The sequence below is a fragment of the Podarcis vaucheri genome (genome assembly GCF_965113315.1).
Source record: "Podarcis vaucheri genome assembly, chromosome: 8".
Taxonomy (NCBI): domain Eukaryota; kingdom Metazoa; phylum Chordata; class Lepidosauria; order Squamata; family Lacertidae; genus Podarcis; species Podarcis vaucheri.
Window position 1 is genome coordinate 93642949 of NC_138766.1, and position 13054 is coordinate 93656002.

The window sequence follows — 13054 nt, forward strand, 5'->3', positions numbered from 1 at the left end:
ACAGCAACAGTTTGTTGTTGACAAAGGACAGCTGGACATAGAAAGGGCCCCGTTACCTTCAAGAGCTTAAGGCCTCATCAAACCTAAATCTGGCCCTGGCTACCTCGCAGGGCTGTTGAGAAGGGGAAGGGAGCCCTAAGGTGGGATATCAATGCAATCAATCAATCAATCAATCAATCAATCACAACCGTAAGATTGAACCCAGCACCCCACAAAGACCAGCCAAAGCTCCTGTGGTTTCCCAGAGATAGATAGCAGGAGAGAGAAAGGGATTTCCCAGACGGCTAATAGGAACGGGATTTCTCCCTGGTTGCCTCCTTTTCCCAACCCACCCCTCCTCCTATTCTGCGCCTAAAGCGAGCGAGTGAGGCCGGCGGCATCCCGTCCAGGCTGCCTGCCTCATCCTTCGGACCTTTGAACCCCGGCTGGAGTTTGACCCAGGCGAGTGGGAGAAGACTGCACACCTGCCGCCATCCTCTTTACCTTTTCACACGGCACTGCTGGGCACTGCACACGACCCACCGCAATATTTAACAGGGACTCCAGGGTGCCCTGGGGCAGAGCGCCTTCTTCGCCCGACGCCAGGAGAGTCCGCAGCTCCAGCAGGGCCGGGTCCAGGCTGGCATCCTCCGGGCCGGGCCCTGGCATTGCCATCCCTGGGAGGCAGAGCAGGAGGACGACGGCGACGACGGAGGCTGTCCAGGGGAGAGGTGTCATGGCTGGGTTGGCAAGGCTGTCTTCTGGAGACTGGCAGGTGTGCCTGCTGCTGGCTGGCTGCTTCTCCGAGACAGGCTTTGGGGCAGGTGCCCAGGTGCTGTAGACTCTCGGCTGCCCCGCTCTGCCGCTTGCGATGATTGGCTCAGGGTGAGATTGCCTCAGGTTAACCATTCCACAGAACCTGTCCAGCTACGCAGATCCCTCACCTTGATAGAGGGGCAGGTCTTGGCAAGCAGAGAGGCAGAGGCGGCAGACCCTGGCTAATCCGAGCTCCTGGGTCACCAGGAAAAGAGGCGAGCAGCCAAGGCTCCAGCCAGGGAGGAAATGAGCCCGCTTCAGCCTCCAGCTTCTTGCCCAACCGTCCTCATGAGCTCACCCACCCAACGTCCCCCTTTGGGGTGGAAGGGATCCTCCGCTGTTACCTCATCCAGGCCACAAGGGTGAGGATGAGGAAGGAGGGAGTGAGCAAGGCGTTCGGTGGGACTTTTCACAACCGGCGCTCATGAGATCCCCTTTCAGCCCAGAATGAGTCATTTTTGTGTGTGTGTCAAACAGTTTGAGAGGTTCCTGGCAGGGTTCCAGGACAGAGGGACATCTAAAGTGTGTGATTTTTTTTCTTTTCTTTTTGGGGGGTGTGAGCGTTTGGTTTATGTGTGGATGTGTGTTTTTGTTGAGCTTTCCGTAAACTGCATTAAAAGCTTTCCAGAGGATTAGTATTCCACAGCACATATTGAAAACAGAGTTTTGTGGCACCTTAAGGACTGACAAGATTCATTACGGTATCAGCTTTCGTGAGCCCACAAAGGCTTATGCCACAACCAGAGAGCCTTTAAGGCATCACAAAACCGTTGTTTGTTGGGTTAAGAGAGAAGGGAAAGATCCTTGCCAGAAGAAGACACTCAGCACATGAACTAACTTAGTTTGCCTTTAGTTCCTTTAAAAACACACAGACACACAATCGGGGTGGGGAGCGCTTTGCACGTGCTCAGAGGGTACTGGCTCAAAGTGCCATATTTTTTTCCAATACGAAAGGGGGCAACGTCATACGGGAAATTTTAAAAGGGTAATTGTTTAAACCTCAAACGCAACATTTTAGGCGGGGTAGGTTTCTCATCTGCAGGGGCTGCCAAAAAGGGAGACATTGAGGCATTGCTCAGGAAATAATAATAACAATAATAATTTATTATTTATACCCCCTCCATCTGGCTGGGTTTCCCCAGCCACTCTGGGCGGCTTCCAACAAAATATTAAAATACAGTAATGCATCAAACATTAGAAGCTTCCCTGAACAGGGCTGCCTTCAGATGCCTTCTAAAAGTCTGGTAGTTGTTGTTCTCTTTGACATCTGGTGGGAGGGCGTTCCACAGGGCGGGTGCCACTACCAAGAAGGCCCTCTGCCTGGTTCCCTGCCTCAAGGCACTGAACAGGAGACAGCGCCTAAACTAGGAGCAAAGGATGTCTTTGAAGAAGTGGGCACCCAGCAGGATTCCACAGGTGCCCTTTGGCTCCCTCCCCTGCGTTGGGAACGCACTATTAAAAGCAGCCAAACAGCTGGTGCTTTAGAAATAAGAAATTATGTCTGGTTACGGCATTACGAGGAACAGTTATGCACCTGCCAATCTGCCCCTCCCTCTCCCATCATTCCAGCTTTGTTCTCCCTCCAAGCCCTCGGGGACTGAGCGCCCGACATTCCTGCTCCGCCTAGCCTGCTCTAACCCCCAGAGGCCACAACCCTCTTTCCAGCTGCTGGGAATGAAACCCAGCTGTGCTGACGCATCTCCTTGCTCTTTCGCCACACCCCTGTTTTGCGGTCCTAAAGAGGACCCAGGAATGTCGAGGGCCAATTTCCTTGACTTTCAGGAGCATAAACAGCACATTCCTTGGCCACCCAGGGGCATGCCCCTCCGGCTGAAGTATCCAGACAGGCAGCACAGAAGCAATAGGTAGGGTGTGAGAGAGTCAGTGCTGCCTAGTGGCTAGAGTGCTGGACTAGGACCCTGGAGAGACCGGGGTTCGAATTCCCACTTGAACATGAAGTTCATTGGGTGACCTCAGGCCAGTCGCTTTACAGGATTGTCGTGGACTTTACGTTGTTCTCCTGCTTCTCACAACAACTCTGTGAGATAGGGCTAGCCTGAGAGGCAGCGACTGGCCCAGGGATTTAACCTGGCTGAAATCACAGGTGCGTGTCTTCACCTGCCTCCCTCTCCCGGGCTATCAACACAGACTTCTGTGTCACCTTAAAGACTCCCGCGTTTTATCACAGCATAAGCTTTCCTGGACTGATGCTTGAAGTGTTATCCTGAGTTTCAGATATATTCGCTTTGGGAAGAGGGCATTGGGAGCAGGCAGGTCAGAGGGAATGAAAAGCAGATAAGGGCACAGATAGAGTTAGTTGCGTAAGCAACAGGGGCAATACACAAAACATTAGTTGTTGGTTACGCAGACATCCTGGCATTGGAAAGCCAATTAGCACAGGGAGTGTGATTTCTTTTATACATAAAAAAAGACCCTATTGTTCTGATCCATTGCACAAATGGTAGCACTGAATAGGGATAATTATAGCATTTTTTTCTTAAAAAGCAAGAGTAGCTGAGCTGGTTTGCAGGGCTGCGGAGGGGAATCTCAAAAAGTAAAACCTTCATTAGGGCTCGCCAGAAAGTCAACAAACGTGGCAAGCTTCTGAGTGCAGCAGAAGTCTTCAAGAAGGTGGTATGATAGACATGTTCAAATATCTGAAGGGTTATAATAATAATAATAATTTTTTATTTATACCCCACCCTTCCCGGTTCAGAAAACCGGGCTCAGGGCGGCTAACAATAAATTCAAAACACTTAATTGATGCAACAAAAACAGCATAAAATACAGTATAAAACATAAATAACAATAAATTCAGAATTCAAAAATCAATTTAGGGGGGAAATCCATCCAATAAACATTAGAGGATCACCAGGGCTAGCTGGCTAAATTAGTCCTATCTGGGCCAGCGAGGAGAGCAGGGGAGAATTAGCTGTGGAATCCCAGAGCGGGGAATCGTCATAAAAAGGGGAGAGGGAGGAAAGGAAGGGGAATAAAAGATCAGGCTAAGTTCAAATTGAAAGCCAGGCGGAATAGCTCTGTCTTACAGGCCCTGCGGAAGGAGGTTAAATCCTGCAGGGCCCTGGTCTCATGGGACAGAGCGTTCCACCAGGTCGGAGCCATCACTGAGAAGGCCTTGGCCCTGGTGGAGGACAATCTGACTTCCTTAGGGCCCGGGACTGACACATGGAGGATGGCAGAAAGTTGTTCCAATGGATTCATATGACAAGGAAGGAGATTCCAACTATATAAGGGAGGACTGTCCTTCCTTGGGGATTTTTAAACAGAGGTTGGGCGACCATCTGTCCGGGGTTCTTTAGCAGCGATTCCTTCATTGGGGTTGGACTAGATACCCCTTGCTGGTCCCTTCCAACTCTTTGGAGTATTGTGAGTCAATGGATCGGAGCTTGAGTATGCAAAACTTCAGGGAAATTCAACAATTTTGCAAAATCTACCTGGGCATTACTATATATATATATATATATATATATATATATGCTTTCGTAGATTTTCACGGGTACAGGAATGCAGGTTTTGGTGTCTTCGGGTGTCTTCCCGTGTAAGAGTCGGGGTGTCTGTGCGACGTTTCGACGAGGTCTCACTCGTCATCTTCAGGCTGGTGCTTTCGGCTTCTTGTTACTGGAACAGAGCAGAGTCTGGTGTTTGAGTTCCTATAAATACTGTTGAGGGGTGTGGTGTATAGCCTCCAACGTTCTGGGCAGAGAGGAAGTTCCTAGATTAGTGTGCCTTTTCTTCTTTTGTTCCTTAATTACTTGAGGGATATCTTGGGTGATTTCATGAGTGATATTCTGATGACCCACCCAGTGGTATTCAGAATATCACTCATGAAATCACCCAAGATATCCCTCAAGTAATTAAGGAACAAAAGAAGAAAAGGCACACTAATCTAGGAACTTCCTCTCTGCCCAGAACGTTGGAGGCTATACACCACACCCCTCAACAGTATTTATAGGAACTCAAACACCAGACTCTGCTCTGTTCCAGTAACAAGAAGCCGAAAGCACCAGCCTGAAGATGACGAGTGAGACCTCGTCGAAACGTCGCACAGACACCCCGACTCTTACACGGGAAGACACCCGAAGACACCAAAACCTGCATATATCACCCCTCTCACCGGTCATCGCAAATTTGTACATGGAACACTTTGAAACCAATGCTTTAGACAAGTCAGAACACAAACCCAAACTTTGGCTCAGATATGTTGACGACACCTTTGTAATTTGGCCACACGGGAAAGAAAAACTAGATAGCTTCCTCACACATCTCAACAGCCTACACCCCAAAATACAATTCACTATGGAAATAGAAGACAACAACCAACTCCCCTTTCTTGACGTCCTAATCTACAAAAAACCTGATGGCTCCCTAGGACACACTATCTACCGGAAAAAAACACACACCAACCGCTACTTACATGCACAATCACACCACCACCCTGCACAAATAAACTCCGTAGCCAAGACTCTCATCTCCAGAACCAAACGCCTGGCTGACAAAGACCACTTGACAACTGAGTTACAGAATCTCTCAAATGTGTTAATCGCCAATGGATACCAGAAAAACAGGGTTACCAAGCTAATCCAAAAAGAAACACCCCCCAAAAACCAAGACACAGAAGAAAACAATGGCATGGCCCTCCTTCCTTATATCAAGGGCACTACAGACAAAATCAGCAAAATCCTCCATAAACACAATATCAAAACAGCCTTCTGCACCAACCAAAAAATAGCCAATATCCTCAGAAACCCAAAAGACAAAATCCAGCTGGAAAACCAAGGGGTCTATGAAATACCCTGCAAAGTCTGCCCAGCCACGTACATTGGACAAACAAACAGACGAATAAATGCACGTATCGCAGAACACAAGAATGCCGTCAAAAAAGAAGAAAAAACTTCCTCTCTTTTCCAACACATGAAAGAAACAGGGCACGAAATTAATTTTGCAGATTCCAAATTGCTCTTTAACATGGAACATCACCACAAGAGAATAATCATGGAAGCCATCGAAATAGAGAAACACCCTCACAACATGAACAAGCGTGACGACACGTCCCGCCTGCCAGACATCTGGAAATTAGCCCTCCCCACAAAAACCGACACCAGAACCAGAGGCACACAGAACGCCGTCACCAATCAACCACACCAGACCCAAACCCAGACCCTCTCCACAGACATATTACAGACTCCATCCAGTAGCCAAACTATAGTGGCACCTCCGGATGCTGCACCCCCCTGCAATCCCTACACAGATCTGGCTGGCATAAGGCACAAAACCACAGCTCGCCCCTATACACGAAGCCAAGCCAGAGCACAACTAAATGCAGCACAGCCATCTTCTCAGAAAAACTCTTCACAAGCTCAAGAGGTCAAGACACGAAAGCTTTAGCAACTAATCTACACTTAATGACCCACCCAGTGGTATTCAGAATATCACTCATGAAATCACCCAAGATATCCCTCAAGTAATTAAGGAACAAAAGAAGAAAAGGCACACTAATCTAGGAACTTCCTCTCTGCCCAGAACGTTGGAGGCTATACACCACACCCCTCAACAGTATTTATAGGAACTCAAACACCAGACTCTGCTCTGTTCCAGTAACAAGAAGCCGAAAGCACCAGCCTGAAGATGACGAGTGAGACCTCGTCGAAACGTCGCACAGACACCCCGACTCTTACACGGGAAGACACCCGAAGACACCAAAACCTGCATTCCTGTACCCGTGAAAATCTACGAAAGCATGTGAAAATCTACGAAAATCTACGTGAAAATCTACGAAAGCATGTACAGGAATGCAGGTTTTGGTGTCTTCGGGTGTCTTCCCGTGTAAGAGTCGGGGTGTCTGTGCGACGTTTCGACGAGGTCTCACTCGTCATCTTCAGGCTGGTGCTTTCGGCTTCTTGTTACTGGAACAGAGCAGAGTCTGGTGTTTGAGTTCCTATAAATACTGTTGAGGGGTGTGGTGTATAGCCTCCAACGTTCTGGGCAGAGAGGAAGTTCCTAGATTAGTGTGCCTTTTCTTCTTTTGTTCCTTAATTACTTGAGGGATATCTTGGGTGATTTCATGAGTGATATTCTGAATATCACTGGGTGGGTCATTAATTACTTGAGGGATATCTTGGGTGATTTCATGAGTGATATTCTGAATATCACTGGGTGGGTCATTAAGTGTAGATTAGTTGCTAAAGCTCTCGTGTCTTGACCTCTTGAGCTTGTGAAGAGTTTTTCTGAGAAGATGGCTGTGCTGCATTTAGTTGTGCTCTGGCTTGGCTTCGTGTATAGGGGCGAGCTATGGTTTTGTGCCTTGTGCCAGCCAGATCTGTGTAGGGATTGCAGGGGGGTGCAGCATCCGGAGGTGCCACTATAGTTTGGTTGCTGGATGGAGTCTGTAATATGTCTGTGGAGAGGGTCTGGGTTTGGGTCTGGTGTGGTTGATTGGTGACGGCGTTCTGTGTGCCTCTGGTTCTGGTGTCGGTTTTTGTGGGGAGGGCTAATTTCCAGATGTCTGGCAGGCGGGACGTGTCGTCACGCTTGTTCATGTTGTGAGGGTGTTTCTCTATCTCGATGGCTTCCATGATTATTCTCTTGTGGTGATGTTCCATGTTAAAGAGCAATTTGGAATCTGCAAAATTAATTTCGTGTCCTGTTTCTTTCATGTGTTGGAAAAGAGAGGAAGTTTTTTCTTCTTTTTTGACGGCATTCTTGTGTTCTGCGATACGTGCATTTATTCGTCTGTTTGTTTGTCCAATGTACGTGGCTGGGCAGACTTTGCAGGGTATTTCATAGACCCCTTGGTTTTCCAGCTGGATTTTGTCTTTTGGGTTTCTGAGGATATTGGCTATTTTTTGGTTGGTGCAGAAGGCTGTTTTGATATTGTGTTTATGGAGGATTTTGCTGATTTTGTCTGTAGTGCCCTTGATATAAGGAAGGAGGGCCATGCCATTGTTTTCTTCTGTGTCTTGGTTTTTGGGGGGTGTTTCTTTTTGGATTAGCTTGGTAACCCTGTTTTTCTGGTATCCATTGGCGATTAACACATTTGAGAGATTCTGTAACTCAGTTGTCAAGTGGTCTTTGTCAGCCAGGCGTTTGGTTCTGGAGATGAGAGTCTTGGCTACGGAGTTTATTTGTGCAGGGTGGTGGTGTGATTGTGCATGTAAGTAGCGGTTGGTGTGTGTTTTTTTCCGGTAGATAGTGTGTCCTAGGGAGCCATCAGGTTTTTTGTAGATTAGGACGTCAAGAAAGGGGAGTTGGTTGTTGTCTTCTATTTCCATAGTGAATTGTATTTTGGGGTTGTAGGCTGTTGAGATGTGTGAGGAAGCTATCTAGTTTTTCTTTCCCGTGTGGCCAAATTACAAAGGTGTCGTCAACATATCTGAGCCAAAGTTTGGGTTTGTGTTCTGACTTGTCTAAAGCATTGGTTTCAAAGTGTTCCATGTACAGATTTGCGATGACCGGTGAGAGGGGTGATCCCATGGGTGCTCCTTCTATCTGTTTGTATCTTTGTCCATTGTGGATGAAGTACGTGTTGGTTAGGCAGTGGTTGGTCAGGTCCAGGATGTATTTGGGGGGGTTGTATTTGTTTTGAATGGCTGTCAAGGCTTCATTAATGGGCACTTGAGTGAAGAGAGATACAACATCGAAGCTCACAAGTAGGTCATCGGGATGTAGGTATTGTTTCTTTATTGTTTCTATGAACTGGAAGGAGTTAGTAACGTGTGAAGCGATGGATTCTGCATAGGGCTGAAGTTGCTTAGCGAGAAATTTAGCGAGATTTTGTAGAGGTGAGCCTATGGAGCTGACTATTGGTCTGAGTGGTGTTCCTTCTTTGTGTATCTTGGGGAGACCGTAGAGTTTGGGGCATCTGGATGATTTTTCTCTGGGGATGATTCTTAGCTGGATTTCTTCACTGTTCCAGTAACAAGAAGCCGAAAGCACCAGCCTGAAGATGACGAGTGAGACCTCGTCGAAACGTCGCACAGACACCCCGACTCTTACACGGGAAGACACCCGAAGACACCAAAACCTGCATTCCTATACCCGTGAAAATCTACGAAAGCATATATATATATATATATATATATATATATATAGAATCACCTGTAGCAATTGTTTTACTGGTTCCACTCCACCTCCTGTGTGTGTGTGAGAGAGAAAAGAATTCCCATGCGCCTCCACTTTCTGTTTATGTTTCAACGTCTATTTTCTTGTTTGATAAAGGCTTGAAGCTAAAATCTTTTCAAAGCCAAGAACTGAATGAGTCAGCATGGTGTAGCGGTTGAGCAGACTAGGAAGACACGAGTTCAGGTTTCACTTCTTCCAGGAATGGCCTAAGTCATGCTCCTGAGATTTCTCAGTCCCTCCCAATCCTACACTTATTTTCTCAGCTTTCTTGTAAATGTGACTGAGCTTGTTTATTCATTCATTTAGAATCACAGAACTGTAGAGTTGGAAGGGACCCCGAGGGTCATCCAGTCCAAACCTCTGCAATGCAGGGATCTCAGCTAAAGTGGCCATGACAGATGGCTGCCCAACCTCTGCTTAAAAACCTCCAAGGAAGGAGAGTCCATTGCCTTCTCAGGGTGTCCATTCCACCGTCAAACAGCTCCTACAGTCAGAAAGTTATCTCCTCTCTTGTAACTTGAAGCCACTGGTTCGAGTCTATTCTGCTCTGGTCAGACCTCACCTGGAGTACTGTGTCCAGTTCTGGGCACCACAGTTCAAGAAGGACACTGACAAACTGGAACGTGTCCAGAGGAGGGCAACCAAAATGGTCAAAGGCCTGAAAACGATGCCTTATGAGGAACGGCTAAGGGAGCTGGGCATGTTTAGCCTGGAGAAGAGGAGGTTAAGGGGTGATATGATAGCCATGTTCAAATATATCAAAGGATGTCACATAGAGGAGGGAGAAAGGTTGTTTTCTGCTGCTCCAGAGAAGCGGACACGGAGCAATGGATCCAAACTACAAGTAAGAAGATTCCACCTAAACATTAGGAAGAACTTCCTGACAGTAAGAGCTGTTTGACAGTGGAATTTGCTGCCAAGGAGTGTGGTGGAGTCTCCTACTTTGGAGGTCTTTAAGCAGAGGCTTGACAACCATATGTCAGGAGTGCTCTGATGGTGTTTCCTGCTTGGCAGGGGGTTGGACTCGATGACCCTTGTGGTCTATTCCAATTCTATGATTCTATGAGTCCTACCCTCCAGAGCAAGGGAAAACAAGCTTGCTCCATGCAGCAGCCTTTGAGATATTTGGCTCTCCTATCTCCTCTCAATCTCTTCTTTTCCAGGCTAAACATACCCAGCTCCTTCAACCATTCTTCATATGGCAGGCACACCCAACCTCCTGCCTTATGGCCTACAACTCCCATGATCCTTAGCTAACAGGACCAGTGGTCAGGGATGATGGGAATTGTAGTCCAAAATCCTGGAGGGCCAAAGGTTGGGGATGCCTGTCATATGGCTTGGTTTCCAATTCCAGACCTTTTATCATCCTGGTTGCCCTCATCTGCACACATCCCAGCTTTCTGCGTTTACCGGATAGCTCAGTTGGTAAAGCATGAGACCCTTGATCTCATCTCAGGGTTGTGGGTTCGATCCCCACGTAGAGCAAAAGATTCCTGCTTTGCAGGGGGTTGGAATAAATGGCCCTCGTCATGGTCCCTTCCATCTTACAGTACTATGATTCTAAAACATGAGGATTTGGCAAGTACACTGACTTCATTTACATTCCACCTTTCAGCCAAGGGGCTATGGCTGCATTCAGTCAGTCAGTCAGTCAGTTTTATTGCACATAGCCAAGGGCTGCCGCAATGTACACAGAATCAATCCACAATTCAAATAAAATATGCTGGATTAATACAAAAAACTTAAAACATTTCTATTATCAAGACATTACCTACTCTAAAAAGAGCTATAAAAGTATCTTAATATACAGGTTAAGACCTTGAACAATAAAATTTATAGGCTAAAATCATCACATGGCCACTAATATATTAAAAAATAATGTTAATTAATACAATGTGCAATTATATTCGGAATTTGGTGATAAAGAATATAGCTTGATGTAGATAGGGTCAAATAAATTCATCTCCTTTACAGTTGGTGGCTACCTTGGCTATATAATTTGCTCTAATTTTCCTAGCGGCAATTGCAAAGAGTGCTACACGCCAGGTCACGTACTTATCTGTGTTTGCGAGGAGATATAAAATCATGTTGGAGGGGTTCTGGCCAGGGGACCTTGTCATTATAGGTGCTAAAAATCGTTCTCTTGCTTCATTATATAAGGGGCAGTGCAAGATATAATGCATAAGGTCCCCTACTTCAGGACATCCCCTAATGCAAACAGGTTCGTTTGTTGGTAGGCAGCATTCATTAAATCAGAGATGGAAGGGACCCAAAGGGTCATCCATTCCAACCCACTGCAGCCCATGATTTCTCCTGTCCTCCATTTTATCCTCACAACAACCCTGCAAACTAGGTTAGGACTAAGAGATGATGACTGGCCCAAGGTCACCCAGGAAAGCTTCATCGCTCACTGGAGATTCGAACCCTGGTGTCCCAGGACCTAGTCTGACGCTCTAACCACTACATCACGTTGTCTCTCCAGCATCTGAGAATGTTCTGAAAGTGCTGTGTAACTGCTCAGGTTATAAATAGCTCCTAACTTACAAGCACGACAAAACAGGGTAATGGAACATTAAATCTGTGCAGATCTGGCAGAAGCTTTGGGGGATTACTGTAGAACCTCTTTCATCAGGGGCAAAACAAGAAACCACCATGAAAGCAGATTACACCATTATAAATCTGCGAGTATTTAAGGAGCCACAGGAATCTCTGTAGTTTTTGCTGCTCCCTTGCACACCTTCAAACCTACAGAAGAACCTGCAAGGTTGTTGGTTTTTAATTATCATTTTGATGCAAATTATAACCCTGGAACTTTGCCGCTATGCACTGATCTCACAGAAATCCTCCCTGACAATCTTGCTGTGTACAAAGAATGTCTTCTTTTCCTCTGTGGTTTAGGTTTGTGATGCTTAATGAGCAGCGATGTGGCCAAGACAAACAGCAAGCAGAGATAGACAATCCATTCTGGTTTGGTGGCTGCAATCCTGGCTCCACACCCTTAAAGTTAATAACCGGAGGCTCACTTGGAGCAAAAACCCCGCTCGCTCCAGGATTAGCCCACTCCTAGGGGCTCAGCTGTGCTAAGGGCTAACCAAGCAAGGCCTTAAGCCCCAGGTGGAAGGAGAATTGTCGTCCCAGCCTCCCTGCTCTGACTGTCGAGATGGCAAGGGGAGTCAGTCATAAAAAGCAGACAAATCACCTTGCCGACAAAGGTCCGTATAGTTCAAGCTATGGTTTTCCCAGTAGTGATGTAGAGAGTCCCATGGACTGCGAGAAGATCAAACCTCTCCATTCTGAAGGAAATCAGCCCTGAGTGCTCACTGGAAGGACAGATCCTGAAGCTGAGGCTCCAAGACTTGGGCCACCTCATGAGAAGAGAAGACTCCCTGGAAAAGACCCTGATGTTGGGAAAGATGGAGGGCACAAGGAGAAGGGGACGACAGAGATGGTTGGACAGTGTTCTCGAAGTGACCAGCATGAGTTTGACCAAACTGCGGACGGCAGTGGAAGAAAGGAGGGCCTGGTGTGCTCTGGTCCAGGGGGTCACAAAGAGGCGGACACGACTAAACGACTAAACAACAACAACACAGTTCCACGTCCTCACCTCCCCAAATAAATCATAACATTTTGAAAAGGTTGGTGTGGTTTCCCCCCTGGTTTTAAAAAACATACATTAAAGAACGACTAAACAACAACAACAACAACATCCTTCAATTTGACAGCTCAGGGAAGTTACCTAGCTTTAAAAATAATATAAAATCAACTCCTTTGACAGTTTCTCCATTCCAAAGCTAACGTATTTTTCACCCTATAGGACACACTTCCCCCCCTCCAAAAATGAAGGGGAAATGTTCCTGCGTCTTATGGGGCGTATGCAGGCTTTCGCTGAAGCCTGGAGAGCGAGGGGGGTTGGTGCGCACCAACCCCTCTCCCTCTCCAGGCTTCAGGAAGCTCTGCGCAAGCCGCAGGAGACGCAGCTCTCCCACGGCTAGCGGAGAGCTTGCCGGCACCCAGAAGCTTGGGGCGCACTGAGCTCAGCACGCCCCAAGCTTCAGGCTTCGCGCAGCGCTCCGCTAGCCGTGGGAGAGCCGTGCGAAGTCGCGCGGCTCTCCCACGGCTA

At 47.2% G+C, this 13054-nt stretch overlaps 1 protein-coding gene across 2 annotated transcripts in view; it reads right to left on the reverse strand.

Moving 5' to 3' along the window:
- The window catches only part of SLC39A4 (solute carrier family 39 member 4), a 70265-nt gene that overhangs the window by 43598 nt on the left and 13613 nt on the right, over positions 1 to 13054 (reverse strand). The window contains exon 1 of one of the 2 annotated variants that reach the window (XM_082235616.1): positions 484 to 1412. The exons of the other annotated variant lie outside the window; for it this stretch is intronic. Within the exon in view, the coding sequence (XP_082091742.1) occupies positions 484 to 888 (405 nt within the window). The 5' untranslated portion in view covers positions 889 to 1412. Of the gene's footprint in view, positions 1 to 483; positions 1413 to 13054 lie in introns of those variants that run through there. 2 annotated transcript variants of the gene reach the window in all.